This window comes from Panthera onca, chromosome A2 (assembly GCF_046562875.1).
Source record: "Panthera onca isolate mPanOnc1 chromosome A2, mPanOnc1 haplotype 2, whole genome shotgun sequence".
NCBI classification, from domain to species: domain Eukaryota; kingdom Metazoa; phylum Chordata; class Mammalia; order Carnivora; family Felidae; genus Panthera; species Panthera onca.
In genome coordinates, this window is record NC_138340.1 from 8356247 (window position 1) to 8381505 (window position 25259).

General features: G+C 54.5%; 1 protein-coding gene across 5 annotated transcripts in view; it reads left to right on the forward strand.

Annotated features, from left to right (window-relative positions):
• The window catches only part of SMARCA4 (SWI/SNF related BAF chromatin remodeling complex subunit ATPase 4), an 89895-nt gene that overhangs the window by 54074 nt on the left and 10562 nt on the right, over positions 1 to 25259 (forward strand). For 3 of the 5 annotated variants that reach the window (XM_078443389.2, XM_078443388.2, XM_078443387.2), the window contains exons 20-30: positions 1842 to 1955; positions 2638 to 2745; positions 3794 to 3880; positions 4869 to 4915; positions 6011 to 6177; positions 8499 to 8662; positions 10972 to 11199; positions 11453 to 11551; positions 11786 to 11863; positions 12552 to 12770; positions 17361 to 17614. In XM_078443389.2, coding sequence (XP_078299515.1) covers positions 1842 to 1955; positions 2638 to 2745; positions 3794 to 3880; positions 4869 to 4915; positions 6011 to 6177; positions 8499 to 8662; positions 10972 to 11199; positions 11453 to 11551; positions 11786 to 11863; positions 12552 to 12770; positions 17361 to 17614 — 1565 coding nt within the window. The remainder of the gene's footprint in view (positions 1 to 1841; positions 1956 to 2637; positions 2746 to 3793; positions 3881 to 4868; positions 4916 to 6010; positions 6178 to 8498; positions 8663 to 10971; positions 11200 to 11452; positions 11552 to 11785; positions 11864 to 12551; positions 12771 to 17360; positions 17615 to 25259) is intronic. The other 2 variants (XM_078443391.2, XM_078443390.2) reach the window with 1 other exon arrangement.

Sequence of the window (25259 nt, forward strand, 5' to 3'; positions counted from 1 at the left end):
CGCTGGATGCCAGGGTGGGAGGCCATGTCTTCATGGGGCAAAGCGGCCCCGGTGCCGAAACTGAAGGGCGGAGATCGTGAGAGTGAACTCTGGGGAGTCGTTTGGGGATTTCCTGACCCTGTGCCTCAGGTCCAGGGTGGGGACAGCAAGGAATATGGCCCTGGGGTAGCTGTGGCGCTGGGTCCACGTCCCAGGGGTCCTGTTGGTCCTTCTAGAGAGTTCAGATTTCACCCCAAGTGTAGCAGCAGGCTCAGAAGATTTTAGTTAAAACAGCAACACAGACAGATTCTGTATACTTTGTTTTTAACAAGCGCTGTGATTAACGTCTCTCGATGTCTGTATGGCTGGGGATGGCATTGTCAGCCTGAAGACCAGACATTGGCCCAAGGAGCCAGGTGTTTATTGCTTGATGAAGTCTCCAAGCCGGCTCCCAGTGCAAGCCTCCTGTGCTGTTGGGGTTTGAGGGGGGCTTATGGGCAGGTCATGTTTTCTGTCGAATGAGGCTGCATGGCTAGAACCTGGTGACTGAGGAATGGGACACAATTGCAGAGGTTGGAGGTTAATGAGGAGTGTTACTGCCCTCGGTGGCTGGGCTCCCTGGGGCCACCAGTGTTTCTGGCCCGCCAGCTGGTTCCCAGTCCTGAGGGTCTCCATGGGCAGGTCCAGGTCAGCTGGGGCCACCTTACTGTCATCCACGAGGCCCCCTCTCCCTGGCTCCAGTGGAGACAGAAGCCCTTCTGAAGGAGAGACTGTGGCTTTTCCAGGAGGAGCCCCCAGTTTTCAGACCCCCAGGACCCTCATTCCAAGCATATGGCTCTTGTTTCATTTATTTTCAAGGTTAGCAGCAGTTCTAGAACTCTACCATGAGGTTATCAGGGGGCCCAAGAAAGATAACTTTAAGTCTGGTCTATTTGACTTTTTTATTTTTATTTTTTATGTTTATTATTTTTGAGAGAGAGCATGCTCGCGCATGAGTTGGGGAGGCAGAGAGAGAGGGAAACACAGAATCCGAAGCAGGCTACAGGCTCTGAGCTGTCGGCACAGAGCCTGATGCAGGGCTCAAACTCACAAGTTGTAAGATCATGACCTGAGCTGAAGTTGGGCACTTAACCTACTCAGCCACCCAGGTGCCCCTTTTTAAAAAAAAATTTTTTTAACATTTATTTATTTTTGAGAGACAAAGAGAGACAGCACGAGTGGGGAAGGGGCAGAGAGAGAAGGAGACAGAGAATCTGAAGCAGGCTCCAAGCTGCGCAGGGCTCAAACTCATGAACCATGAGATCATGACTTGAGCCGAAGTCAGATGCTTAACCAACTGAGCCAGCCAATTTTTGAGAGTTGAATTTGTTAGCATCGTAGCAGACACCTTGGGAGAGCAGCGTTTCTTTACCTCCGTCCCTGCTATGCTGAAATAAGAGAGGATTTAGGGCTTGCAGCAACAGAGCCCCCCCAAGAGGATCATTCGTTTTACAGCAAATGTTCTGTAAATGTGGTTCTGTCCCACTTTCCTTGGGATATGTTGGCGGGTCTCCAGACACATGAGTTTCTATTTGTGGGGAAGCAGCCTGGTGTGCTGTGTGTTTCTTTTCCTAGTAAGGCCTATGGGGTGTGGTTCCTTGGAGCCTTGGTTTCTACACACTAGGAATTCCGTGGAAGGTCCCAGATCCTGACACTTTTCTAAAGGAAGGGGGTGCCCCACCACTCCCCTTAAAGCATAAGGCATCCTGAAACAGGTGCTGAGGGCAAGGTGACTCTAGATGGCCCTGTGCACCCCCCTCACCCCATCCCCACCCCTTTCCTTTGGAGGTAACCTCGGTTTGCTTGTCTCATGGGGGTGCCAGGTGGACCTGAACGAGGAGGAAACCATTCTCATCATCCGTCGTCTCCACAAAGTGCTGCGGCCCTTCCTGCTCCGGCGGCTCAAGAAGGAAGTCGAGGCCCAGTTGCCCGAAAAGGTAACAGATAGTTTTGAGTGGACAGAGCCATGGTGCAGTGTCGTGCCAGGGGTTTTTCGGCGTAGGACCGGTCAGGTGGCACTCAGGTGATCATGGCCCTGGTCTCGCTTCGGCATTGTAGTGTCCATGGGGTGTGAGGACAGCCACTCACTCACACATGCTGGGTCTGCAGAGTGGAGGCGGGTGTGGATCAGAGCGGGGAGGCCGCCTGGCATCTGTGGATCAGACGCCTGGGCAGGTCCTGTCCCATCACATCCTGCGGTGCTTAGAGGCTGTGGGCTGCTCATGAACCCGCTCACCCCGCAGGATGGCTCTGGCTTCTTGCTCAGGGTCCCAGTCCCCCAGCTGTCCCCCTAGACACCCTCTCCTCCCCCCCGGTGGGACATGCATTACTTGCCCTTGGTTTTCTGGTGGACTGGAGAGAAGCTTTGGGAAAGTAGTCAAGTTGCCCCTTCTGGGTCAGCACGTCCTGTGTTTCTCTGTCCCGCTGTACCTACCACAGCCTGTCTCTCCTTGTTCCCCAGCTGTGGGGACTCCTCACCGTCATCCACTTATGCCCTCATTTGAGCACGTATCCTGGGGCCAGGTTGTCTCTGAGAGGTTCAGAGGCCAGTGATGGGCTCAGGCTGGGCGTTAGGCTCAGAGGTTCTGAGCTCTGACTGGTGACGTGTGTCCCCTGCAGGTGGAATATGTCATCAAGTGTGACATGTCTGCGCTCCAGCGTGTGCTCTACCGGCACATGCAGGCCAAAGGGGTGCTGCTCACCGATGGCTCCGAGAAGGACAAGAAGGTTAGCCATGGGCCCCTCCCCTTCCCCACCTGGAAGCCCAAGGCAGGTGGGTTGGGGCCAGGCCAGGTGTTTGGGGCTTGAGCACATTGTCACCACCTGAGCCTTCTGTCTCCTTGGAGTTTACCACTGAGATCAAGACCTTGTCTGGTGGTGATCTGAAGGGCGTCAGATAGCTGCAGTTTAAATCATACCTGGTGGGAACAGACATGCTCAGTAAGGCCCAATGGCCCATTTCCAGGGATTCCCCCAAGACCCTCCCAGTGTGTCACTATCTGATGTCCTCTGCTTATGAAATGCTGGCCTGCCGCAGATACATCTGTCAACAGGGTGGAGCCCCGTGCTAGTTAGACTGTTCCAGTGAGCCTCCCCTTTCCAGCTGGGAAAGAACTGGCTTAACAGCCATGGCCACTGAGCCCCTTCACCTTGGCAGTAAAAGCATTTGGGGTGATGTGAAGTTTGAAGTGGATGGGGTCTGGGCGAGCTGCTACCTTCTGGGACCCCACCCGCCCCAGCTCCCCTCATAAGGACAGAAATTCCCTCCTGGGTCCCTTGATTCTGCTCCCGATGCCTCCCCATTGGCCTACCTCCCCATTTCTTCCTTTCCATGTTTTCTTTGGGCCCTTTCTCACCTGAGCAGTTGCAGCAGATACCCAAGCCCTGCATCCTTCTCTCTGTAGCACGGGTCTTCCCAGGTCGTCAGGGCCCATCTGGCTGCAGCCCCTTAGAGATTCCCCTCGAGTCCCCCAACCAAGAAAAATGTTTGTCATTCAGCCTCAGCTCTTTGCCAGTCTTCCTTCCCTTCCGTCCTCCCAGCCTCTCCAGTGTTTCAGGCAATCTCTTCCCCTGGCGCTGGCTCTGGGCCCTCTGTGCCTCCCCGGGAGCTAGCCCCCTGCTCCCTCCCGACTGCTCCGCCACAAGCCATACCTCCCCTAAAGTGCCCCCTTCTGGAGTCCTTCTCCCCCCCACCCCCCCACCCCCCCCCTCCCCGTCCCCGCAATCTGCTCCAGTGACAAGGCCCAACATGGGAGCTTCTCTTCTGCCTTCCCAGGGCAAAGGTGGCACCAAGACCCTGATGAACACCATCATGCAGCTCAGGAAGATCTGCAACCACCCGTACATGTTCCAGCACATCGAGGTGAGGCCCTTCTCCAGGGATGGCAGGCCTTCCGTCCTCCAAGCCGCATCTGTCTGGGCTGAGCCCCTCCGCACACAGAGTTAGCCTTAATGTTTATTTATTGTTGAAAGAGAGACTGAGAGTGTGTGAGTTGGGGAGGAGCAGAGAGAGGGAGACACAGAATCCAAAGCAGGCTCCAGGCTCTGAGTTGTTGGCACAGAGCCCGACTTGGGGCTCAAATCACGAACCGTGAGGTCATGACCTGACTGGAAGTCAGACACTGAACCGACTGAGCCACCCAGGTGCCCCTCCCTGAAGCTTTTTAAAAGATACTTTATAATACTTTGAGTAGGTAATGCCTGTACTTACCTTGCTGTTGATTTTCTGTGTGTAAGTGCTTATTGTAAACAATCCAAACAACGTAGGAAAACGTGATAGAAATGAAAGCTCCAGAAAGCCTAACCCCAGATAGCTGCAGAAAGCATTCAGAGACTCATCTTTGTGGTTACTTTCCCAAATAATCCTGGTAGGGTCCCTCTGCCTCCGCTGGTTGGCATACTAGCTTTTGCCGCTCAGTGATGTGGGAGGGGCCATTCCTGTTTGGAACGTTGAGAGCAGCCTCCCTTTTCGTGAAGTCTCTGGGTCAGAACTTTTTGGGGCCACGGTACCCTTTGAGAGTCTGGATTCTTCTGAATTGCACACGTGTGTCTGTACTCACTGGCATAAGGTCTCAGGATCTTTGCAAACCCCCTGATGTCCCTGGGATTCCATTTCTCTGCTCCAAGAATGGTCTCAGGCGTACATTTTGGTGGTTAACGGTGCTGTCCTGTGACTTACTTTTCTTTGGAGGAGCCTGAGGAAAGGGATGTTGGTGGGATGCAAAAGCAGTGTACAGCGTCTGGGTGTGGCCTCAGAGCCACCGTGGGTGACCCCTGTGCACCAGTGTGAGGGCTCGGAGGTGTGGGGCCTCTTCCTGCCCTGCCCTGACCTATCTCTCATTCTGTTGCAGGAGTCCTTCTCCGAGCACTTGGGGTTTACCGGTGGCATCGTGCAAGGGTGAGAAGCTTCCCAGTGAAGGGGGTGGGCACACGGTCCACATGCGGGTCTTTTGCACTTCTTTGGTTGGCTTTATCGCTCCTGTGACCTTTGTCCAATTTCAGAGGCACCGTGTTCGTGGCAGTAAATTTAGGAAATGTAGACAAGCCCAAAGAAGGGGCTGAAAATCCTCCATACCTTGAGAGTAGGTCACCATTAATCGTATGAGGTAGAGCTGGCTTCCCGGGCCCACCGTGCCACATCCGGGCTCTGGGACCCTTGACAGCCTTATTAACCACTCTGAGCCTACGCTCCATCTGCTAAGAGAAATGGTATTTGATCCACCTTGTCACGGGAGTGTTTTCTCCAGCGTTGTTCATGAAGTCCAACCCAGGCTTCGTTAAGCCCAGGTGTGGCTGTGGGTTCTACGTCTGGATCTCAACGTTGCAAATAGCTTTGCTGTGGAGCTAAAGCCACCATCATTTCTCTGGGCTAGTAAACTGCTGTGAAGAACAAAGGCATCAAAATAAAAGATGAAAACGTTCTTTAGCTATGTGTCTTTTGTACCAAATTGCATAATTGGGGTGTCACAGAGTTGACTTCAGGTCCTGGCCCTGGCATATCCTCAGCCATGTCTCGCTGTCCCCCTGGCCTCAGTCTGCACAGCTGTAGACCAGGGGTTGTTGGCTGGAGTGAATGAGAAAAGCCGCATTGGCCCTGAACCCTGCATGGGGTGCGGTGTGGGCGCTCTCCAGTGTGAGCCTTTGCTCTTGGAGGTTCTCTCAAGGAATGGGGAGGAGGCCTGGCTTCCTGCTGTCCCAGCACGATTGCTGATCGCGTCTCTTCTCATTCTTAAAAGTGTCTGAGTTGGACGACAGTCATGTGCTCACCCTTGATCAAGTCTGGCCTGAGCATATTTTAGTTGGGTTGAAATGGCTTTGTGGAAACTCCACAGGGGTGAGTGGGTCTGCCTAGGAAGCCACTTCTGTGCCCATGATCGTGATGACCAGCCTGCCTAGGCGCTCAGGTCAGCCTGAAGATGGGAGCCGTCTCCTGTCCGCAAAGCACCGCTGTTAACATTATGTGCGTTCTTTCCCCGCTCCCTCCGCTCCCCAGGCTGGACCTGTACCGCGCCTCGGGGAAGTTTGAGCTTCTTGATAGGATTCTTCCCAAACTCCGTGCCACCAACCACAAAGTGCTGCTGTTCTGTCAGATGACCTCCCTCATGACGATCATGGAAGATTATTTTGCATATCGCGGCTTTAAATACCTCAGGCTCGACGGTAAGTGTGACCGAGAGAGACGCTTTTTGAGGGGACTCGTTATCTGCAGCTGCCAAAGCTTCTGGCTGGTACCCCGTCCCTTACAAGGCAGAGCAGGGCCTGGAGCTTGGGTCTAGCATCAGGAGTGAGCCTACCACGTTCAGTGGTGCAGGCCTGTGGGACTGGTTGGTCGAGGAGGTTGGCCAGCCTGGGTCTGACACCCCATTCTCCCGAACACGAGGCTCCTGCTCTGCGCACTACACATCTGGGTCCGGTGTTCACAGGGTTTTACGCAACAGCCGTGTTTTGGTTAGAAGCAGCAGAAATCCGTATCCCGTGGGCATGAGGAAGAAGTATTCGGGGGTTATGCTTGCTTCGGGCACGGCTGGACCCACGTGTCTAGAAGATACTGATGAGCTTTTCTCAGGCTCTTGGCTCCACTGTCCTCCATCTTGGCTTCCCGCTCAGGCATCCTGTCCAGGCTCCCCTGATGCTCTTTCAGCAAAGTCCTCAATGGTCCCCAACAAAGGGTGCAGCCCATCTTTTCCCTCAGAGGTCCAGGGGCTGGCTCTCATTAGGTTGTTGTGAGCCACATGCCCCTCTCTCCAGTGCCACGTGGTTGTAGAGCTGTCACCGGTCAGGCCTGGAGCCCACGCCGGAGCCACGTGCACTGAGAGTAGCAGGCGAGGGAGAGCGGGAAGCTGGGGGTGCAGGATGACAGCAGGTTCTTCTGGGAATAGTGCTTGTCTGAGACCCTTGTGCTCTCATGGCCTTTATCCCAGCCCACGGGAGCTCCAGAGCGGGGGTGGGTGCTCAGTGAGATGGTGACAGCATGCTGGACGTGTGGCCTGACGCTTGTCAGGTGGCCAGGAAGGCCCCGGTCTCTGTGCGACGGCGGGAGCACTCGGACTCCTGAGAAAAGTGAGCTTGGGGAGCCGCTGGGTGGAACACAGGCAGGTTGCTTCTCTCCCACAGCTTCTCGGAGCTTGTATTGAAGCTCATTGCCAGGTGCGTCTGCCTGACAGGATGCCCCAAACTTCTGGGCCTTCATTTTGTCTATTGCCGTGCAGCTGGTGGAACTGTGGTTTCACACACCACAGACCTGTGGTCGCTGGCCGGTCGCCCGTCGGTCTCTGCCCTCCCCGCCCCCACGCACGGCCTGCCTTTCACACCTGTCATGCCTTCCTTCAGTCTGGTCTTGGGAGTTCCATCCAGGGCCACCTTTACAAACACAAATGACAGCATGTCTCCCTGTGCCCCTGACAACAGGACAGCCCGGCCTCTCCAGCCGCCTCACCCGTCCTTCACGGGCCAGGCCTTTGTGAACCCTGGTCCCTGTCTGTGTTGCTAAGTCAACCCTCGGAGGAGGGGCTGTAGGTAGAGAGCATATTCCCACCCGCCACGGCATCTGTTCATTTGCTCCGTTTCTTTCCTTCCCCGTGGTGAGGAGGGGACTTTTGTCTGTCGGCCACAACTGCACAGTACCCACGTGGTCACGGACAGAAGCTCTGGCAAAGAACAGATAAGAGGTGGGGGCTCAGCAACACGTTGTGAGATGGAGTCTTCCACCGTCAGCGGTGAGAGTGAAGGTGCCGGGGGGGCCCTTCTGCCGTGGGGCCTGCCCCGTCCCTGCTCCAGGCCTTGCCTGTTCCCCCGGAAAAGGGCAGCTGGGGGCACGTCTGGAGCCCAGGCTCCTGTGGGCATCGGGCCTCCGTGCTATGTGTCGTGATGTGTAGGTAAGCAGCTAGAAGCACTGAATATTCATTTCATCACCGAAAATGACTCCTGATTTTGCCACGGGCACCTTGGCTCTGAGCTGGCAGCAGGCCAAGCAATTTCGGTGCCCCTGTGCTATTCATGGTGCTGAGGATCGTGTCTTGGCTGGTCACACCTGAGTCCCTAGGGCTCCGTGAAGAGGGAAAGCCATTCCCGCCTGGAGGGAAGAAGCCCTGTTATGAGGCACCTGTGTGCTTGCCTGTAGCAGGTTCTCCTTGTGAACAGAGAAGCCCCTTGTAGTGAGATCGAGGCGGGCGCCAGCCCTCTGGCCGGTCACCCGTTCCAGGCTCTGTGCTTCGGCACCCACCTGGTTCAGTGCTCATACTGGGCTCATTTTACTCCCAGGTGACACAGCAACCCATTGGTGCTCACTTTCCCGAACCTCTCGCTAATCGCACTGATGCCTATGTGTTGAGCAATTACGGCGCTGACCCAGGAGGCCTCTGGGGGACGTGCGCAGGCACTATCCCTGCGCTCCAAAGCAGGTGTCTCCCCTGTCTCCTCTCCATCACCTCCCTTCCCCGCGCGGTCGCCCCTGCTGACCCCATTCTCCCCGTGCCCTGCAGGAACGACGAAAGCAGAGGACCGGGGCATGCTGCTGAAAACCTTCAACGAGCCGGGCTCCGAGTACTTCATCTTCCTGCTCAGCACGCGGGCCGGGGGGCTCGGGCTGAACCTCCAGTCAGCTGACACTGTGATCATTTTCGACAGTGACTGGAACCCTCACCAGGTACGAGTGGGCTAGCGCCCTGGCAGGGAGGGGACTCGAGGCTGCACGGAGACCCTGCTTGCCGCGAGTGGCTGCGGCCCCCACAGCTCCTGAGGCTTTTTTACAGAAACTCAGAGGGTATTTTTCTCTGTTTCTCAAAACATAGAAATTTCTTTGATTTTGGAAAAAACGTACTCCGTTGCAGTTAAAAAAAAATCCTGAATTTTTGGAAATACGTAAAGAAAGCAGAAAATAAACCCAGTCTTATCAGCTGTCGGTAATTGCTGCTTTTTTAGTGATGCAAGCCTTCCAGGCTGCGTTCTGTGTGAAGTCTCACACAGTTGTGCTCTTAAAAACATTTGGGGCCTATGTGTATGCTGCTGCTTTTCTTTCTTTTTTTTTTAATTTTTTTTAACGTGTATTTATTTTTGAGAGACAGAACATGAATGGGGGAGGAGCAGAGAGAGAGACACACACACACACACACACAGAATCCAAAACAGGCTCCAGGCTCCGAGCTGTCAGCACAGAGCCTGACGCGGGGCTCAAACCCGCAAACTGTGAGATCACCTCCTGAGCTGAAGCTGGATGCTTAACTGACTGAGCCGCCCAGGCGCCCCTCTTCTTTCTTATCCATATGCCCTCTACGGGGCTCCACGACACCAGCTACAGAGAAACAGGGTGTTACAGATAACAGCAGTTTTTAATTTTTCCCAATGTTTCATTATAAAAGTGATCATTTTTTAATGCAGATATCAATAACGCGAAATAACAGTCCTTTTTTCCTCCTCCCACCAGTCTCAGCATATGCCAACATGTACCCGTATGCACACAGGCACGTTCGGCTTTTGACACAAAACACAGCATGTTCTAGCACGTGCTTTAGCAGCTGGTGTGTTCTCCTCTCGGTGCGAGCACACTGGGAGGCCACACAGCCGTGTGCTCAGCTGCCAGGTGTCCGGCCATATGGTGGCCCTGAGACTTTACTCAGACCGCACTTGGCAGGTGTCTGGGTGTTTCTCAGCGTGACCACTTAGGGAGCCCTGTTGTCCCTCTCCTGGAGTATTTGTATGAGGACTCACTGGCCAGTCCACCCTCAGTGGTGGGATTGCTTGGCCCGTGGCCATGATCTCTTTATCTTCTATTCACTTGTGCCACAGTGGCCTCCAGAAGGCTGCCCTAGGTTTCTCCGGTCCCCCCCTCCCCCCACAGGGTACGAGCGTGTCCTTCCCCACAGCCTAGGGGCACTAGTCAGCAGTGTGGGAATTCTAGCCCATCTGATGGGCCGATGCTCTGGTTGGTTACTAGCGACCCTTTCTACCATCAGCCTGGGGCGTACTTCTCACCAAGACCTCAGCGACCAGCCAATTTCCTGAGAGGTGGTTGGGGCGTGTGCTGCCCCCATCAGCAGGCAGATAGTGGGCAGAGGTCCCCCTGGAGCCCTGTCCTCTGCCACACTAGGGGCATCAGAAGCCACTAAACTTCCTACAGGGCCTAGGGCACATGATCCAGTGCTTACCCTGCGGGGAAGCATACTGGCCGAGCCAGGGGCATTCCTGTCTGCCCCACCCCCCACCCCCGGGCCAGGCGTGGCCTCCGTCAACCCCATGGGGTATGATTCTTGACCGTAGGCCCACATCCCTCTGGCCCAGATGCAGGACTTCACGGGAACCCTCCTGATTTGGGGCTGGGGGTGATGATACAGAAGTGTTGGCAGCCACGGCTACCACTTGATCACAGCTTCACTGTGCGTCACGCTCTGGGCTGAGCGCCCAGTGCCATTTAGCTCCTCTCCCCACACGACAGCCAGGAGAAGGGCCTGTGTCAGCAGAGTGAGTCCTGAGGCTCATAGAGGTGGGGCCTCGGCCTGGGCTGCCCATAAGGGAAGTAGCAGGGCCCGCAGCCAAACCAGGCACTGCCAAGATGCTGTCCTGCTTCGGTCATGTCCTGTGCATGGTGTCCTTAATGCATACGGCCACACCATGCACGGGGCCCTCCCGGGGTAGGTGAGGGGTCCTGTGTCAGCTGTGACATGAGCTGCTGGGGAACATGACCATCCAGGACTTGTCCTCCAATTGGCGCCTTCCACCTGAAGACCCGTAGAGTCCCAATAAGGTGGGTAGGGGCGATCCCGGGGTGACATCATCCCGGCCCAGTCTTCACGTTGCGTTCCTGGGCTCCCAGCTCGAGAAGCTGCTGGTTGGGGCAGGCAGGCAGGAGAAGGCAGGCACATGAGAACCGGAAAGCCTTTCCCGGTGGCTCCGCGAGGGTGACTTCCTCTTAAAACGGCGTATAGCTGGATCGGGACTGACCTGCGTCTCATCCTCTAGGACCTGCAAGCCCAGGACCGCGCCCACCGCATCGGGCAGCAGAACGAGGTGCGAGTGCTCCGTCTCTGCACGGTCAACAGCGTGGAAGAGAAGATTCTGGCCGCAGCCAAATACAAGCTCAATGTCGACCAGAAGGTGATCCAGGCCGGCATGTTTGACCAGAAGTCCTCCAGCCATGAGAGGCGTGCCTTCCTGCAGGCCATCCTGGAGCACGAGGAGCAGGACGAGGTGAGGGCAGCGCCGGCCCCGACCCCCTCCCCGGCGTGAGTGGTGGACGCATGAGCGGCTTTCATTTTTGTTTTTTTACCTTTTTTGCACTCTTTTTTTTTTTTTTGCATCCCTTTGGAGTAAAGGGAGTGTGGGCTGAAAGGAAAGAGGATGAGTACTTGCTTTTTCTTTGAAGTGGTTTTTTTTTCTAAACTACTGGTGAAAGGCGCCGGATTGACAGCCCTGGAGCCTGAAGTCCTCTATTTATCCACAGAGCAGACACTGCAGCACGGGCAGCGGCAGTGCCAGCTTCGCCCACACTGCCCCTCCGCCAGCGGGCGTCAACCCCGACCTGGAGGAGCCACCTCTAAAGGTGAGAGGGGTAGTTCAGTCTCCACGCCCATCCGGTCCTCGGCTTCCCGGCTGAGACGGCCAGCAAGGGCCCTGACCCCACGGAGCGTGCGTGTGCGTGTGCGTGTGTGCCTCTCGCTGCCGCGTGGGTCCCCATCCACCGCAGCCGGACCGGGACCGCCAGCTCGTTGCCCGTGGCCTGCCGCCGCCCAGCCCGGCCTCTCCGCACCCGAACTAAATGTGTGCCACCTTCTAGGAAGAAGACGAGGTGCCCGACGATGAGACGGTGAACCAGATGATTGCCCGGCACGAGGAGGAGTTTGACCTGTTCATGGTAAGCGCCGCGTGGAGGCAGAGGCACTGTTCCCGCCTCACGGGCTCACAGGGTGCCCTGCGTCTTCACGCGCCCCACCCTGTCAACACGAGATCGAGCAAAAACGTCTCGGTGACGGTGGTGTCCTGCGGGTAACGGAGCCAGGGGCGTTTCACGAGGTGGCCGCACACTGCCTCCTAAATGACCCATTTTTCTTCTGTGGCTTCCAAGGAGTGTTGCAGCAGTGGTGGTGCGCGCGCGCACACACACACACACACACACACACACACACACACACAGGGTCCCCTTTGGATCCTCAGTACTGCAGAATGCGTGTTCTCCTGAGTCCTTTGCCCTTGAGGCTCCCTTTCAGAGGGAGTTGACACTGTCCCAGGCCAGTGGTCAGTCACAGGTGCTCCTGAGCCCTGGGTAGAGAGCACTGGTCAGCATGGAATCAGAGTATGGGCCCTCAGCCTCTCTTCTGCCGTCTGTTCTGGAATTTTCTGCCTCAAGCCGGAGCTCCTAGCAAGGGTCTACTGTCAGCACCGGGGCGGCCTGGCCGTTGCAAACTCCAGAGCCTCTGTTGAGCTGCCTTGTAGCATCTGTGTCAGGCAGAGAGGCCTCCCCTTGCCACATGCCCTTTGTATGCGCGCAGCTCTCCTCATGCTCACGCCTCTCTCCCTCTGCCCCCTTGCCCCGCGTCCCCCAGCGCATGGACCTGGACCGCAGGCGTGAGGAGGCCCGAAACCCCAAGCGGAAGCCGCGCCTGATGGAGGAGGATGAGCTCCCCTCGTGGATCATCAAGGACGATGCCGAGGTAGAGCGTCTGACCTGCGAGGAGGAAGAGGAGAAAATGTTTGGCCGAGGCTCCCGCCACCGCAAGGAGGTGGACTACAGCGACTCGCTGACCGAGAAGCAGTGGCTCAAGGTACATGCTGGAGAGGGCCAGTTGGGGACGGGGTCGGGGGAGCAGAGGCTAGCTGCTGTACCGTGGGCCTCATCCAGAACCCGAGTGGGCTCCCTTCCGGCCCCTCTTGGTTTTCATTAGTGACAGTGATGCCTCTGGTGTGGGGTCAGCTCGTTCGGTTCCTCCAGACCCTCACAGGAGAGAGCGCCCACGTGGCCCCGAGGCAGCTCGGGACTCACCACTTAGGCGTAACTGGCCTCGGCTCTGCGTGGTCTTCAGGGGTCACTCCCCCATCAGTGGGAAAGGCAGCGACGAGTTAGTGATCGAAATGCCCTGCCACACGGTAGGGAGTGCCAGCCGGGATCAGACAACCTCACTCTGGGCACTTTGCCTCCCAGAGCTGGACTCCTCACCCGGCTGTGGTGGGGGGAGGAAGCAGGTCCCTACCCAGGCTCAGCATCACAGCTGCTCACAAGTGACATGGTCATGGTTTTCAGCAGACGCGCCTGGGTCCCTGGCAGCAGCAGGTGTAGGCGGCTGAGTCGGGGCCTCAGGGGTCTGGTCGGCCCACTGTGCCAGCACAGGTGGCAACGGAGTTGTGGTGACAGGTCAGGCCTTTCCCCAGGCTCGGGGCTCTGAGTGCAGAAGTGATGGCTGGGAATCTGGCCATGGAGTTTGACAAAAATGCCCATGAAGCAACACTTTCCAGGAAAGCAGGTGGGGGGCGTTCAGGTTGCCTTGTTGATTGGCACACCCCGGGATAGATGATACTGCCTTGCCAAGTCTCCAGTTGCACTCCCTGGGGTTCCTCCTGGTTAACTATGGGCCCCAGTGGTTCCTCAGTGCATGACGTCCAGCAGCCCTGGCCCCATCCAAGAAGCTCAGAACCACCCAGACTAGTGAGCTTGCCCGCTGAGCTGTGCTCAAGAGGGGACCACTGAAACATGCTGGGGAACCAGGCGACCCTCGGGTGGGGCAGGTGGCTTGTCCTGCTCCTCACCCTTCAGCCCCGAGCTCCAGGGACGAGAAGAGAACCCCAGTTGATGGAGCATAGGCCCAAACACAGACCTGTACGACTCCCATGGTCGTACACTCCCACGGTTGAGACACGGGTGCCCTTTAAAAAACAGTTGCCCGTGGGCTAGTATCATTTTTTTTTAACGTTTATTTATTCTTGAGAGACAGAGACAGGGTGTGAGTGGGGGAGGGGCAGAAAGAGGGAGACCCAGAATCCCAAGCAGGCTCCAGGCTTTGAGCTGCCAGCACAGAGCCCGATGTGGGGCTCAAACTACAAACTGAGATCATGACCTGAGCCAAAATCAGATGCTTAACCGACTGAGCCACCCAGGCGCCCCTATCGATTCACTTCTTTTTTTTTTTAATGTTTGTTTTTGAAAGAGAGAGAGACAGAGACAGAGCATGAGTGGGGGAGGGGCAGAGAGAGAGAGAGGAAGACACAGAATCCGAAGCAGGCTCCAGGCTCTGAGCTGTTAACACAGAGCCTGACATAGGGCTCGAACTCATGGACTGTGAGATCACGACCTGAGTCGAAGTCAGACACTTAACCGACTGAGCCACCCAGGTGCCCCTTTTTTTGTTTTTTTGAAAATAGAATTCATATACCACTAAGCTCACTTAAGCTATTCCGAGTTGTGCAGTGGTCACCACGGGTCAGCTTAAGAACATTCTTGTCACTTCAGAAAGAAGCCCCATCCTCTTCAGCTACCCTTCTGTCCCTTTATTCCCACTAGCTGTTGCTCTGGACGTTTCGTGTAAATGGAGCAACGTGCTATCCTTTGGCGTCTGGCTTTTTCCAGCACGCAGACTCTTTCCAAGGTTTATCCATGCGGTAGCCAGTATCATTCCTTTCCAAGGCCGAGCAGCATTCTGTTGGACAGATAGGCCACACGGTGGTGATGTCTCTGTTCGTGCAGACACTTGGCCTGTTTCCACCCCTTGGCTATCGTGAACAACGCTGCTGTGAACGTTGGTGGACAAGACTTTGTGAGGAAACACGTTGTGATTTCTCTCACATAGATATCTAGAAATAGAATCGCTGAGTCAGATGGTAATTTTGTGTTTAGTCTTTTGAGGAGCTGTCAGACTGTTTTCCAAAGCGGCTGAGCCGTTTTGCTTTCCCACCGGCAGCATGTGACAGATCCCGTTTCTGCATAACCCTACCTATATTTGTCACCTGCCCTTTTGATTGCAGTCATTCTGGTGGTTCTGAAGTGGTAACTTCGTTGTGGTCTTTATTTGCATTTTCTTCGTGCCCAGTGGGGTAGGACATCTCCTGATGTGCTTGTGGGCCATTTGCGGATCTTCTTCAAAAGTCATTTCATCAGATGTATGGTTTGCAGGTATTTTTTCCTATTCTGCGGTTTATTGTTTCACTTTCTCGATGGCGTCCTTTGAAGCACAAATGTTTTTAATTCTGACGACGTCCAGCGTATCTATTTTTCTCCTGCTTTTGCTGCGGTATGGTGTCTGAGAGTCCACTGAGAAATGCAGGAGCACAAAGATTCACCCCTGTGTTTTATTTCAAGGGGTTTTAGAATTTCAGCTTTTACACGTGGGCCCATGGCCCTTTCCGAGCAGTTCTTGTTTAGGGTGTGAGGTAGGGATCCGACTCCATTCTTTTACAAGTGAACGGCCAATTGTTCCAGCCCCATTTGTCGAGAAGGTGATGCTTTCCCTACAAAGCGTGTGCCTTTTTGTATGTCATACCCGTTAAGAATTTGCATTAATAAAACAAAAAACAAAACACATTTGCCCAAAACAAGTACTCTCTTTTCTTAGTGCTGGCCCTTTAACTGGCCTCACTTTTCTGGCAGCCGCTCTGGTGCCACATGTACCAAAACTCTTCAGAATGTTGCTGGCATGTGCCCTTCTGACCTGCGTGTCCGGGCCTCAGGACCAGAGACCCTAGTCTTGCATCCCTAGGGTGGCTGCGACAGTGACCACAAACTGGGTCACTTAAAACTACAGCAGTGTATTCTCTGACGGTTCTGGAGGCTTAGAGACTGAAGTCAAGGTGTCAGTAAGACCCTTTTTCCTCTGAAGGTTCTAGGGGAGGCCCCTTCCTTGCCTCCTCCAGCTTGCTGTGGCTCCTTGGCCTGTGGCCCCATCGTTCGAGTCCACCGCCATCTTCCGTGGCCTCTCCCCCATGTGTCTTTGTGTCCTTTCCTGTCTCTCTCGGGGACATTCTCATTGGAGTTGTGGGCCCACCCTGACACAGGATGATTTCATTCTGCTCTTTAAGTAATTACATCTTTAAACATCCTATTTCAATATAAGATCACGTTCTGAAGTTGGACACGGACATGAACTTCGGGGAACACTGTTCCACCCTCCGCACCCACCCTGGGCTCCCAGGACATGCCCTCCCCCGTGCCAACCTTGCAGTGGCTCCTGCCTGCCACGCGCTCTTCCAGCTGTTCCTTTGGCCTGGATGCCTTTCCCACCCCCTCCCTTCAGATCTCAGCCTGGTGCTACTTCCTCTGAGGCGCGCCCTTGACCCCCGACCTGGGCACGTCTGCCCCACCATCAGAGCACCACTCACCCTCCTTCTTGGCAGTCGACACGCTTTGTGCCACGCTTGCAAGATATTTGTCTGCTTACGCTCTCTCCTCTGTGAGGGGTTTTTTCCCCGCTGTGTCCTCAGCTCATGGTCCTGTCTCCTGCTCACGGTCACAGCTGACACGTGTGAGGGGACGACCAGCACATCCCTGTGAGTCCCGCCCCCACTCCCTTTCCTGATTCCGGGCTCCCCTGGAAACGTGGCTTCTTAGTTCTTTACTTGCGGGGATAAAATGTGCAAGTTGGTTATTACCTTTGAGAAGTATGAAGTTGGTATTGTTTGAAAATTCATATCGTTCAGATACAGCCTCTTCTGCTCAGCACTTCCACTTCCACGAATCCATGTACAAGCCACACAGCTGTCAGTCGTGGCATTGGTTACACTGGCACCCCTCCCCCAAACAGAAACCCCCTAAACGCCCAAGAACAGGGGATGTTTAAACGAGGGTGTGTCGTACAATGGAATAAGCAGACATTGAAAATTACGTTGCAGAAAAACGGCAGGAAATACACCCAGGATCTAGTAAGGAAAAACACGAGTCCCGTTGTGGTATGTGGATGTGACCGTAGCTCTGTCCCCAGTCCCGCACGTGTTCGTGGGAAGAGCCGGGAGCATCCTGAAGGCGGCTGGCAACGCTGGCTGCACGCAGCGTGAATGTACCTGATGCCAGTGAACCGCACGCTTAAAAATAGTTACAGCGGTCAGTTTTCTGTTCTGTATGTTTTGCCAGATATTGAGAAAAATGCAGAGGGTCTAGTGCCACTGTGGGTGGAGGGATTCCAGGGTTCAAGTCTTCAGTCTCCATTCAGTGAGGATATGCCTCTAATTGCTAAAGAAATGCGACTGTCTGTTTGTTAAGGACAGGCGGGCGCCAGGGCACACGGAGGCACACAGGCCTGCCCTGGTCCCCCGGGGCCCGTCGAGAGCCCCTGTGAGCGTCCCGCCCAGCTGTGCCCCGCGGGTCTGCGCCGCGGCCTTTGCCTGTCAACCTCGGTGCTGGCTGTCCTATTTTACCACTATTGACCCTGAAGGCCATCGAGGAAGGCACGCTGGAGGAGATCGAAGAGGAGGTCCGGCAGAAGAAATCCTCTCGGAAGCGCAAGCGGGACGGCGACGCCGGCTCCTCCACCCCGACCACCAGCACCCGCAGCCGCGACAAGGACGATGACAGCAAGAAGCAGAAGAAGCGCGGGCGGCCACCCGCCGAGAAGCTCTCCCCCAACCCTCCCAACCTCACCAAGAAGATGAAGAAGATCGTAGATGCCGTGATCAAGTACAAGGACAGGTAAGTCGGGGAGCATGGCGGGCGGGCCTTGGGGGTCCTCGGAGGTGCCTCCAAGCCGGTCATCGGGTCAGTCCCTCCACGAGCACTGGCTGCCTGTCCTTGTCCCGGGACCCTGCCCTCCTGAAACATACTGTCTGCAAGAGGGAAGCGCACGGCGTCAGCTGTGGTGACAGGAAGAGAGAGCGTGGTGGGGAGGTAGAGACGGGGTGCTCTTTTCAGGGAAGGTGACATTTGAGGGCAGCCCTGAGGAAGGGAGGTCTGGGATGAGTGCTCCAACAGAGGCAAGAGCCGGTGGAGAGGCCTCAAGGGGCCAGGGGTGAGCGAGGTAGAGAGGCAGGGGTCTGTGCTGTGATGGGCACCGATCGCACGGATGGCGGACGATGGCGAGGAGGTCCGCGGGGCGAGAGCACGGAACAGGCAGCTTTGTTTCTCTAGACTTTCCACCGTCTCCCCACACTTGTGTGACCAGCAAGCCTGGTTTTCGTTCTGGCCCTCTTGGTCTGGGCCGTCACGGGTGGGCTGCACGTTGAGAAGACAGACCGGGTTCCACTCGAGGAACACACACACACCAGATTCAAGACTGCGGCAGATCCATTTGTGGATCACAAGTACCATATAAATAGCAAAATAACGTCCTCCCAGGCCCTTCAAGGGAACAGGTGCACATTCTGCCAGCTCGAGGCAGGTCGTGTGGACTGACAAGAGGTGGCTACGGGTACGAGGCCTGTGCCTTGCTCAGGACTCAGGTGGTTCTGCTCCCCTTTCTGGTCCATACCGGCCAGTACGGCTGTTCCAGTAACGGGAAGGTTGTCCAGCTTGATTTTATAGTAACACTTGGCACTTAGTCGTTACGCGAAGTAAGGATAAGCTGTAATCTGTAGGAGGGAAAAGTGTCAGGGTGTAAGCCGTCAGCATATCATTTGGATAGGCTCTTACCAAGTGTGAAATTTTGGGGGGTGGTGATGTTATAATACCCAAACAAAAGATACAAGTTGCCTTTCAAAAAAGAGTCACTGCCCCTCTCCTGCTGGTGTGCACGCACACGCTCTCCCTTAAAATAAGTAAGATAAACTTTAAATAAATAATAAGAATAAAAAAGAATTCTTTATTATTAAGAGGAACAAATGGCTGAGAAAGGCCTATTGAAGTTCAGCCACTCATTCTCAAAACATAGCTGCAGTATTGAGAAGAAAATGCTGAGCTAATTTGCAGGCTTCACCTTTGAGGCAAATGCCACACAAAAAACATAGAAGACTCACAATTATTTAAAATACGGAATATGCAGGGGTCACCTGGGCTCAGTTGGTTGAGTGTCCACCTCTTGATTTCGGCTCGGGTCATGATCCCAAGGTCGTGGGATCCAGCCCCACGATAAAACATGGAGTGTGCGAAAATCCAGTGAAAATTATAGACCCCAGTGTTTTCTTCCCAATGATCTTCTTGCGAGGGAGTCTTAAAATTGTCAAAATGAAGAAGACCCTTGAAGGTTAGGGGGCAAGGATGGACTTCTGAGAAAGTCCTGCTGATCTTTTGGATATCCAAATGGAGAAGATGAACTTTGACCCTGCCCCACACTTTACCCGTATGTTAACTTGAAATGGATACCAGACGTGAACGTGAAAGGGAAAACAGTTCTCGAGGAAGGCGCGGATGAACGTCTTCCTGGCCTCGACGTAGGCGTAGACTTCCTGAACGGACACAGGCACTGCTGTCCGTAGAAGACTCATAAATTCGGCTTCACTGAAACTAAGAACATTGGTTCATCCGAGGACGCCCTCACAAAGTCAGTGGGTGCTCCCGCAGGCTGAAATCTTAAAATGGGCAAGAGTCGCAGACGGACTCCTGGAAGAAGACATCCCAGTGACCCGTCAGCGTGTGAAAAGGTGGTCGGGGTCAGTGCACAATGTCGAGGGAGCACACGGGAAAACCAGAGGCGCTTCTTTCTGTAGGCTCACCGGAATGGCCAGAACTGCGTTAAGAGCCGGCAAGGACGTGGAGTAGTTGTACCTACGTGCCGCTTCCGGGGGTGGACGGCGCTTTGGCCATAAACCTTCTCACCCAGAGATCGTTGAGCCACGCATGTCACCAAAAGACACATACAAGCACGTGTGCGTAGCAGCCTGGATCGTGACCGCCTCAAACAAAACAGCCTGGTGTCCATCCGTAGGAAAACTCTCTCAGTGGTGGCCTAATCAAAGAGCAGAATTCCAAAAACCCCGGGACAGACATTCTGACGCTCCCTGGGAGAATCTTCTAGTCATTTTGTTTGAGTGAAAGAAGCCAGACGCCGACCGGTACCTACTGTATGCTTCTAGTTATGGGAAGTTCAGAAGCTGACCCATGGTGATGGGTATCGAACAGTGGTTACCTCAAGACGTGAAAACATTACACGTTCAAGATAGGTGTGCTTTCCTGTATTGTGTCACGCCTCGGTTTAAAAGAAAAAAAAAAAGATACTTGGAAGCGGCCAAAAACGTGTCCGTTTTTTCAGTCATCCTGTGACCTTCTGAGCATCATTCTTCGTTGTGTATCATGTGAGAAAAGAGGAAGTGGTTCCCCCGGCTGCTGCCAACAGTTGTCTTTCCACATCTGCAAGAGTTTTTCTTGCACGTGCGAGATTGAGTGATTAGTCAGCCATCACACTAAACCCGGCTCTGAGGGCTTCAGTGATCCCTTGTTGAGACTGTTCTCTTGCAGGCGGCTGAGATCCTGGTGGGGACTCCGGGATCCAGTTTGATGAAAGGCCCCGGCTCTGGAATCCCAGAGCTGCACTCCCAGTCGACCTGATACCCGCGTGGCAGGGCGCCCCGGTGGAGGCCTTGGTGCGGGGTTCACATTTAACCCCGCGTCTTCCCGCAGCAGATGGCGTCACAGGACTGGGAAGAGACGTGGGGGAGTTGCAAGTGAACTGGTACACATGGTGGGTAAAGGAATCCTCCCCGTGCTGACATTGAGAAACCTTTGGTTCACGATTGGAGCACGTCCATCGACCTGCTGCTTTGCTGTGGTCACACAGAAGATCAAGCAGGGCACTCGGAGACTCGGGAAAATAGTCTCATTTTCCTGCTGAGAAAGTTACTTCATCGCAAATACTTTCAAAGATGATGTTTGGGTAAAAGGCTGACCTGTTTGATGGATGTTTTTGACGTTCATTAACACAGAGTTTGAAACCCTGGGGAAAACAACAGTATGGTTTCCCCGCGTTGAGACAATTGGGTGAGAAGTGAGACCACTCTCACCCCGGACACCAGCCGCGGAGCTCAGGGATCCAGGACTACCCTGAGGCTGGCCAACTCTCTAGGCAGACCCTGAACTCTCTGAAAGCTGTTAAACTCACAGATTCAGTTTGTTACAGTGAAAGGACAAAGATTGACATGGGGGCCAGAGTCCCAGAGAGTTCTGTGTGCGGGTTTTCCAGCCACCCTCTCCCCCGAGAGTCGCTGACAGCAGATTTCTCCTGGCGGCATTAAGGGACAAGACACGCAGGGCGCTGCCAGCCAAGGAACCCTTAACGTCTAGAGTTTTTATTGGAACTTGTTCACAGACACGACTGACCACCCACGTGACTGGCCTCAGGCTCCAGGCCCTCTGTGGTTTGAGCTGACACCACACTGACCCATCGCCACTACCCTAAATCACATTCTTAGACTCTCTGGGCCCGAGGACCCCAGGTAAACAAAGGCAGCCCATCAGGCAGGACATTTCAAGGGCTGAGAGTTCACCTCCCAGGAGCCTAGGGCAAAAACCAGGCCTCTCTTCGGACCAGGTGAAATTCTTAGGACACGCTTGTCAGGCACCTGGAAGGTTCTGAGGGACCAGCTACTGTGCCACACCAAAAAGAATAAGAATGGAATAAATTTGGAAGTAGCCTAACACACGCTTTCTTGTCTCAGACTGCCAACATAACTCCTTTCCAGAAGGGACCATGAAAGATTTGTATTAAAAATTATTTTTTATTTATTTTATTTTTTTTTACTTTCCAGAACTTTTTAATTAGCTAAATTCTATACTTGAGTTAAACACGAAGCCTGAGGACAGAACGAATCGTTAACAGCTTGGTTCCTCCCGGGCACCAAAGAATAATTACAGGACGTTGTCAGCCTTTGGATTCGCCGTGTCCCGAGTCTGCCTCGGCGGGCAGGAGGCCCTGGTGCTGCGGTTTCCCCCCCAGCGCCTGTGGGAGCTGGGGCCGCGTCTCCACGCACTCATGTGACGGCAGCGGTTCTTCTGCACCTCTGCTGCTGTGTGTGAGCAGGGTCGCCCTTCTGTTCGTTGGCGTCACTCCAGATGTTGCTTTTGATTACCTACTTTGAGGTCTCCCCCAGGTGTATTTAAACACCAGTGCGATCACATTTGACATTACCTTTGTGCTTCTGCCCTCATCTACCAAAGGTAACCTCCTGATCGAGAAACTTTCGGTCCCTTCGCACCTGTTCCCACTAGGGCTGCCACACCCGTCCCTCCCAAGGCCCCTGTGTCCAGTGTGGCCTGAAGAGGTGTGCCACAGAAGCAGAGCCTGAAGATACGTAGGGGCCTGCACCTCTTCCAGGGGAAGAGGAAGAAAAGAGTGTCCTAGGCAAAGGGGACAGGAGACGGCATACACAGGAGTCCTGAGGCCAAGGGCATGGGCATCCTATGTCTAGAGGAAGCCAAGGAAGGCAAGGGAGCTATAATGGGCCGCTCCCATGTTCAGGACCCCACAGGGTCCCTTCTCCTTGGTGCTTGGAAATCTCAAACTGCATCAGGGAACCCTGTAATTAACAGCCAGAATTGGAACCAGAATTAAGAATGTAAGTTGGAGGGGCACCCGCATGGCTCAGTCTGTTGAGCGTCCAACTTCAGCTCAGGTCATGATCTCACGGTTTGTGAGTTCGAGCCCCACATTAGGCTCACTGCTCTCAGCACAGGACCTGCTTCAGTTCCTCTATCCCGTCTCTCTACCTCCTCACCTGTGTTGTCTCTCTCTCAAAAATAAACAAACGTTAAAAAAAGAACGTTGGAGGTAGGGGTTTTCGCTCTAAAATCCAAACATGCAGGGGCACCTGCGTGGCTCAGTTTGTTGAGCGTTCGACTTCAGCTCAGGTCATGATCTCGCGGTTTTGTGAGTTTGAGCCCCTCATCAGGCTCCGTGCTGACAGTTCAGAGTCTGGAGCCTGCTTCAGATTCTGTGTCTCTCTCTCTTTCTGCCCCCCTCCCCAGTCACGCTGTCTCTTTCTCTCAGAAATAATAAAAACATTAGAAAATGTTCGCAAAAAATAAGATCAAATAAGAACAGATGAGCTAGGCACAGGTTCCCGGTCAGGTTGGGACCTTGTCGTGGGGCTCGTGTGCTGCCAGTTGATGTCTCCATCCCTTAATCTTTCAGAGGGCATCAGCAGAAGCGAGCCAGGGTATCTGGGCACTGTCTCCAAATGCTGGTCAGCAGGTGTGTGCTCTGGAGTGTGTACTTGGTGCCTTGGGGGAGGTTTTAGAGAACTGCATCTGCCGGAAGGAGCCATTTAAGCAGGCAGGCTCCAGAGGACCCTCCATAGAACCTGTGCTCCCCACGGGGGTTTTGAGCTTGACCTTTACCAGCGATAGGGCAGAGTCACAACTGCTGTAAAGATCACATGCCGAGCAGCGGAGGTGTCAGTGCCAGGTTTCCTGAACTTGACCGTACTGATGTCACAGAAGAGAACATCTTTGTTCTTCGGAGATCCTTGCAAGTTACTCACGATGGCTCAGAAAGATGGTGCATGTCTAGAGGCTTCCCCAGCTGAACCTCCCATGGCTGAACCCCGCTGAGCAGCCCCTCTGGGCCCCCTTCCCCGTCTACCCTGCCAAGAGGCAGCAACCCTAAACGGGCCAGAGGGCTTGAAGGTCACAGAGATCTGGGTTCCTCATCCATGTCCATGTCTCCGTTTCTGAGTCTGCAGCACAGAAGGAGAATCCCCTAAATGGGATTATAGAGACCCCGAGAGAGACGTCGCGGGCCAGGCATGCCGCCCGTAGACCAGCCCCGAATCCATGTCCATGGTGAAGGGCCCCGGCCAGAGCCGGGGCAGCAGCAGCCTCAGCCTGGGCCTGGCAGCCACTGCGCAAAACCTGCAGTCACGTCCCCCGTGCCCTCGCAGGAGCCCTGCACCTCCCTGATTAGAATCAAAGAGAAGATGGCTTTCAGAGTTGAAAGGTTTGTACCTTTGATTTGCAAGAAAACCGGGCAGTGTAACAAGCCCCAGAGAAGGTTGTCACCCCCGAAGCGTCCCCCCAGGAGAGGTGACTGCAGGTGGCAGCAAGCCCCTCAAGATAGTCCCCTTGTGGCAGAAGAGAGGGTAGCAGACAGCCCTTTGTCTGGAGTCCAAGCTCAGAATGGGTGTGCCCCAGGAGAAGCCAGCCCTCTGCCCATGGGTCCAAGTCTGGGGTCAGCACTTCTTTCTGGCCCCCAGCCCAGAGCCTGTCGTGAGAAACGCTGAGGTGAGATGTCTTCCGAAAAGTACTGATCCCCATCATCAGGGCCCAGGCCAGGCTGCGGGCCCAGTGGGGGCTCTGAGCCACGGGAGGATCAGCCCAGGCAGCCCTGCCGCGTTGTGCCGAGTCTGCCGCGTGCAGTTGCACCTGCCCCATTTGTCATCCTGCCGATTCCATCTGAGGCTTCACTCCCTGCTGGTGAGTGGTCAGAAATGGAGCACACCAAAGAAAAGAAAACGGCGCAGCGGTCTTAGAAGGCTCTTAAAACTAGAATTACAGGCGCGCCTGGGTGGCTCAGTCGGTTAAACGTCTGACTCTTGATGTCAGCTCCGGCCATGATCTCTCAACAGTGAGATCAAGCCCCAAGTCAGGCTCTGTGCTGAGCACGGAGGCTGCTCGGAATTCTCTCTTTCTCTCTGTCTCTGTCCTATGTGGCTCGCATGTGTGCACGCATACATCGGTCTCTCTCTCTGAAAATAAACTTAAAAAAAAAAGTAGAGAGGCGCCTGGGTGGCTCAGTTGGTTAAGCGTCTGACTCTTCGTATTGGCTCAGGTCATGATCTTAGTTTGTGGGATCGAGCCCCACGTCAGGCTCCACTCTGACAGTGTGGAGCCTGCTTGGGATCCTCTCTCTCCCTCCCCGCCCCTCCCCCACGTGCGCACACACCACCCTCTCTCGGCACAAATAAACATTAAAATATTAAAAAAAAAAAACAGAATTACATATAAGCTCAAAAAAGGACAGGTACACTGGACTCCAGAAATAAGTAGATCGGGGTGAACCAGTCCCACCCTCTGCTTCCCTCAGAATCCCATGTCAGATCCTTCTTTCTTTTTTTTCTTTTTTCTTTTTTTTTTTTTTTTTAAGTTTATCAGAGCAAGCTGAGGAAGAGCAGAGAGAGGGAGCGAGGGAGAATCCCAGGCAGGCTCCACACTGTCAGTATGGAGCCTGATGTGGGGCCTGTGTGAGATCCTTCTAAAGTGCTCATGCATTTCAGCAATGTGCTCCTTCTCTATGCAGGGAAAATAATCAAGAAATGGTCTTGGGGAGCCTGGGTGGCTCAGTCGGTTAAGCAGCTGACTTCAGCTCAGGTCACGATCTCGCGGTTTATGAGTCTGAGCCCCGCGTCCAGCTCCTTGCAGACAGCTCAGAGCCTGGAGCCCATTCTGTGTCCTCCCCTGCTTGCGCTCTGTCTCT